Below are 5,349 nucleotides of genomic sequence, written 5' to 3'. Positions count from 1 at the left end.
ACCCCCAAACTGCTAGAACTCATAGAACAATTCAGTAATGTAGCTGGATACAAACTCAATACACAGAAATCAGTTGCTTTTTTATAAACTAACAATGAACCCGTGGGAAAAGAAATTAGAGAATCGATTCCATTTACAATAGCACCAAAAATCATAAGATACATTGGTATAAACCTGACAAAAGAAGTAAAGGAACTGTACTAAAGGAACTACAGAACACTTATGAAAGAAACTGGAGAAGACAGAAAAAGATAGAAAAACATTTCATGCTCATGGTTCAGAAGAATAAATATCATTAATATATCTATGTCATATAATATATCTATGTCATAATATGCAGTCAAGAGCAACTTATACTTTCAATGCCATCCTGATCTAAATACCATCAACATTTTTCAAAGTGATGGAAATAATAATCCAAAAATTTACGTAGAAACAGAAAATATCCTGACTCAAAAAGGAAATGTTGAAAAAGGAAAACAAAGCTGGGAGCATCACGTTGCCTGATTTCAAGCTTTACTACAAAGCTGTCATCACCAAGACAGCATGAGACTGGCACAAAAACAGACACATAGACCAGTGGAACAGAGTAGAGAGCCCATATATGGACCCTCAACTCTATGGTCAAATAATCTTTGACAAAACAGGAAAAAATATACAGTGGAAAAAAGACAATCTCTTCAATAAATGGTGCTGGGAAAATTGGACAGCTATGTGTAGAAGAATGAAACTCAACCATTCTCTTGCACCATACACATAGATAAGCTCAGAATGGATAAAAGACGTCAATGTGTGCAGGAATCTATGAAAATCCTAGAGGAGAACATGGGCAGTAACCTCTTTGACATTGGGCACAGCAACTCCTTTCACAAAGTCTCCAAAAGCAAAGGAAACAAAAGTGAAAATGAACTTTTGGGACTTCATCAAGATCAAAAGCTTCTGCACAGTAAAGAAAACAGTCAACAAAACAAAGAGGGAAACCACAGAATTGGAGAAGATATTCACAAAATACATAACAGAAAAAGAGTTTATACCCAAGATCTATAAAGGACTACTCAAACCCAACACCCCAAAAACAGATAATCATTTAAAAAAAATGGGCAGAAGACAGGTAGAGACACTTCCCCAAAGAAAACATACAAATGGCTATCAGACACATGAAAAATGTTCATCCTCATTAGCTATCGGGGAGATTCAAATGAGAACCACATTGAGATACCACCTTATACCAGTTAGAATGGCCAAAATTAACAAGACAAGAAACAACATGTGTTGGAGAGGATGTGGAGAAAGGGGAACCCTCTTACACTGTTGGTGGAAATGAAAGTTGGTGCAGCCTCTTTGGAGAACAGTGTGGAGATTCCTCAAGAAATTAAAAATAGAACTTCCCTATGACCCTGCAATCGCACTACTGAATATTAACCCCAAAGATAAAGATGTAGCAAAAGAAGGGCCATTTGTACCCCAGTGTTCATAACAGGAATGTCCACAGTCAACGAACTGTGGAAAGCACCAAGATGCCCTTCAATGGCTAATAGATAAAGAAGATATAATTCCGTATATACAATGGAGTATTATGCTTCCATCAGAAAGGATGAATATCCAACTTTTGTAGCAACATGGGCGGCACTGGAGGAGATTATGCTGAGTGAAATAAGTCAAGCAGAGAGAGTCAATTACCATGTGGTTTCACTTACTTGTGGAACATTAGGAATAACACAGATGACATTTGGAGAAGGAAAGGAAAAGTGAATTGGGGTAAATCAAAGGGAGAGATGAATCCTGAGAATGTGTGAACTCTGAGAAACAAACTGAGTATTTTGGAAGGGAGTGGGTGCAGGGATGGATGAGTCTGGTGGTCGGTGTTAAGGAGGGCATGCATTGTATGGAGCACTGGGCGTGGTGCATAAACAATGAATCTTGGAACTCTGAAAAAATAAAATAAAATTTAAAATAGTTTTACATTCACTTTGGGGTGTGTTTGTGTGTGTGTGTGTGATCTTCAGACTCTGTACCCCCACAACATCCTGGTGCACATTTCCTCTTCTTTCCCACGTTGTCATTAACATTGATACTCTGAGTATAGTTCAAGATTGAGACTGCACCAGGGCTGTTAATTCTCTTGCTTTGTATTGTTGATGCCTCCGTAGGCTCATATCCAGCATGCACTTTACACTGGTTTTGACAAGTTTGCACACTGGGCTGGGTGGTCCTCTAATGAACAGAGAGAGTAGCTGGGACTATATAAGGTTCAGGTGACATACATGGAGGTATTTGTAATTCATTGGTAATTGGTAATTCATAGGCAAAGTTATATTCTTGTGGTTGGCTTCATGGAGAAGATGTGGTATTACAAATGAAAGAAAAAAATATTAAATATCCCTGTGGACAGCTGAGAGTCTAGAGAGGAAATCCCTGATCTCAAAAAAGCCCAACCCCACTGCACCTGCTCCTGGGTCTGATCTCTGCTGTGGATCCTGAGCACTCTCTGCTGCCCTGAGTGCCCCTGCAGCTCAGCACATCCTGTGTTAACAGGGAGGTTTCTGTCCTGGCTCACACTGAGGGCCCCTCACTGTGTCTTTCACACAATAATACACGGCTGTGTCCTCTGCTCTCAGGCTGTTCATCTGCAGATACAGTGTGTTCTTGCTGTTGTCTCTGGAGATAGTGAATTGACCCTTCACAGAGTCTTTGTAGCTTGTGCTACTTCCATCATATCTAATCCATGTGACACACTGCAGGCCCTTCCCTGGAACTTGGCGGAACCAGTTCATCTTGTAGCTACTGAAGGTGAATCCAGACGCTGCACAGGAGAGCCTCAGGTATGCCCCAGGCTTCACCAGGTCTCCCCCTGACTCCATTAGCTGCACCTCACACTGGACACCTACAGACACAGGATATCTCAGTCAGGAAACTGTCTCACATCCAGTGTTTCTCTCACTCATATCCACTCACATACTCAATTTTTTTCTCCATAAATTACCTTTTAAAAGAGCAACAAGGAAAACCCATGGTAAGTTGTCTGTATTCTGTCCTCATCACTGAATGAATACCTGGGTATCCTGGGCCTGGGGCTCCTCTCCCAGCTGCAGGATCTTGTCTGCACTGGTTAAATCAGCAGGGGGGATGCCCTATTTGCATGTCCTCAGGCTATATATTCAGCTTGGGGATCTATTCTTACAGAGAGGCAGTGACCCAAGCTGTTGGAATGCCTTTAATCTAGTTAGTGCTAATGACAGATTTTGAAAAAAAAAGTTTTTCATTATATAAATTTCCAGTGTGTATACTTGTGTTTGTAAGGTGTCCATGAACACATATGGGGTGAGATTGACCCCAGGATCTTGGTCAGTGCTACCCCCATAGAAGCTGCTGCCCTCCACCCCAAATCATCTGCAGGGCAGAGTGTCAGGCTATGAGGAATGTGGAACCCCTCCTCTAATGGGGATGGATTGATTTTCCTTACTTTATAGTTTACTGTAAATACAGAGTAAATCAGTATCGTGTAGGTGTATTTTCATATCTGTAACATTCCATTCTCTTTGCTTTCCTCCAGAATCACATTTGTTATTGCCTATAATAAATTTGATGTGTATATTCGACACAAGATGAACGGCCCACATACGGAGTGTGTGATATGATAAATACAGGTGTCACAGTCAACATTATTGACAGTGAGTGTACCAGTTCTCCCTAAAATTTTCAGCATTACTCCTGGAATTCCTCCTTCCCTATCCGTTGTTTATCCTGTCCCCACATAACTATTGTTCTTCCTTATGTCACCTTATACTAGTTTTAATTTTGTAGAATTCATAAATGGGTCATTGTACTCTATGTATTTTCTTTGCCCCAGAATCTTTGCCCCAGAATCAGTCCTTGTGGATACAGTCGTGTTGCTGCCTGCATCAGGAATCACTGTTTTTTTTAAATCATTTTTAAAATTTATTTTCAGCATAACAGTATTCATTGTTTTTGTACCACACCCAGTGCTCCATGCAATCCGTGCCCTCTCTAATACCCACCACCTGGTTCCCCCAACCTCCCACCCTCCAACCTCTTCAAACCCTTCAGATTGTTTTTCAGAGTTCATAGTCTCTCATTGTTCACCTCCACTTCCAATTTCCCCCCACTTCCCTTTGCCTAACTCCCCATGTCCTCCATGCTATTTGTTATGCTCCACAAATAAGTGAAACCATATGATAATTGACTCTCTCTGCTTGACTTATTTCACTTAGCATAATCTCTTCCAGTCCAGTCCATGTTGCTACAAAAGTTGGGTATTCATCCTTTCTGATGGAGGGATACTAATCCATAGTGTATATGGACCACATCTTCCTTATCCATTCGTGCATTGAAGGGCATTTGGTTCTTTCCACAGTTTGGCAACCGTGGCCATTGCTGCTATGAACATTGGGGTACGGATGGCCCTTCTTTTCACTACATCTGTATCTTTGGGGTAAATAGAGAATCGATTCCATTTACTATAGCACCAAGAACCATAAGATACCTGGGAATAAACCTAACCAAAGAGGTAAAGGATCTGTACTCGAGGAACTACAGAACACTCATGAAAGAAATTGAAGAAGACACAAAAAGATGGAAGACCATTCCATGCTCTTGGATTGGAAGAATAAACATTGTTAAAATGTCTATACTGCCTAGAGCAATCTATACCTTTAATGCCATTCCAATCAAAATTCCACTGGCATTCTTCGAAGAGATGGAGCAAATAATCAAAAAATTTGTATGGAACCAGAAGAGAACCCGAATCATTAAGGAAATGTTGAAAAACAAAAATAAAACTGGGGGCATCACGTTACCTGCTTTAAAGCTTTACTACAAAGCTGTGATCACCAAGACGGCATGGTACTGGCATAAAAACAGACACATAGACCAGTGGAACAGAGTAGAGATTCCAGATATAGACCCTCAACTCTACGGTCAAATAATTTTCGACAAAACAGGAAAAAATATACAGTGGAAAAAAGAGTCTCTTCAATAAATGGTGCTGGGAAAACTGGACAGCTATATGTAGAAGAATGAAACTCGACCATTCTCTTACACAGTACACAAAGATAAACTCAAAATGTATAAAAGAACTCAACGTGAGACAGGAATCCATCAGAATCCTAGAGGAGAAGATAGGCAGTAACCTCTTCGATATCAGCCACAGCAACTTCTTTCAAGACATGTCTCTAAAGGCAAAGGAAACAAAAGCCAAAATGAACTTTTGGGACTTCATCAAGATCAAAAGCTTCTGCACAGCAAAGGAAACAGTCAACAAAACAAAGAGGCAACCCACAGAATGGGAGAAGGTATTTGGAAATGACAGTACAGACAACAGGTTGATAT

The 5,349-nt window shown here is 40.4% G+C and overlaps 1 gene segment (V, D, J or C); it reads right to left on the bottom strand.

The window, feature by feature from the left end:
• Nucleotides 1-736: 736 nt before the first annotated feature.
• Nucleotides 737-4,475, bottom strand: LOC116863562 (the record flags this gene model as incomplete). The annotated part of the segment is given in 4 exon segments: nucleotides 737-765; nucleotides 2,574-2,884; nucleotides 2,984-3,013; nucleotides 4,460-4,475. Coding segments are annotated over 4 exon segments (386 nt in total), but the record flags the coding sequence as incomplete, so codon positions are not given.
• Between the last annotated feature and the right edge of the window lie 874 nt (nucleotides 4,476-5,349).

The sequence above is a fragment of the Lontra canadensis genome, unplaced genomic scaffold, assembly GCF_010015895.1.
Source record: "Lontra canadensis isolate GAN:19392208 unplaced genomic scaffold, GSC_riverotter_1.0 scaffold1630, whole genome shotgun sequence".
Taxonomy (NCBI): Eukaryota; Metazoa; Chordata; class Mammalia; order Carnivora; family Mustelidae; genus Lontra; species Lontra canadensis.
Note: the sequence above shows the minus strand (reverse complement) of the source record. Positions and strands in the feature narration are given on the sequence as shown.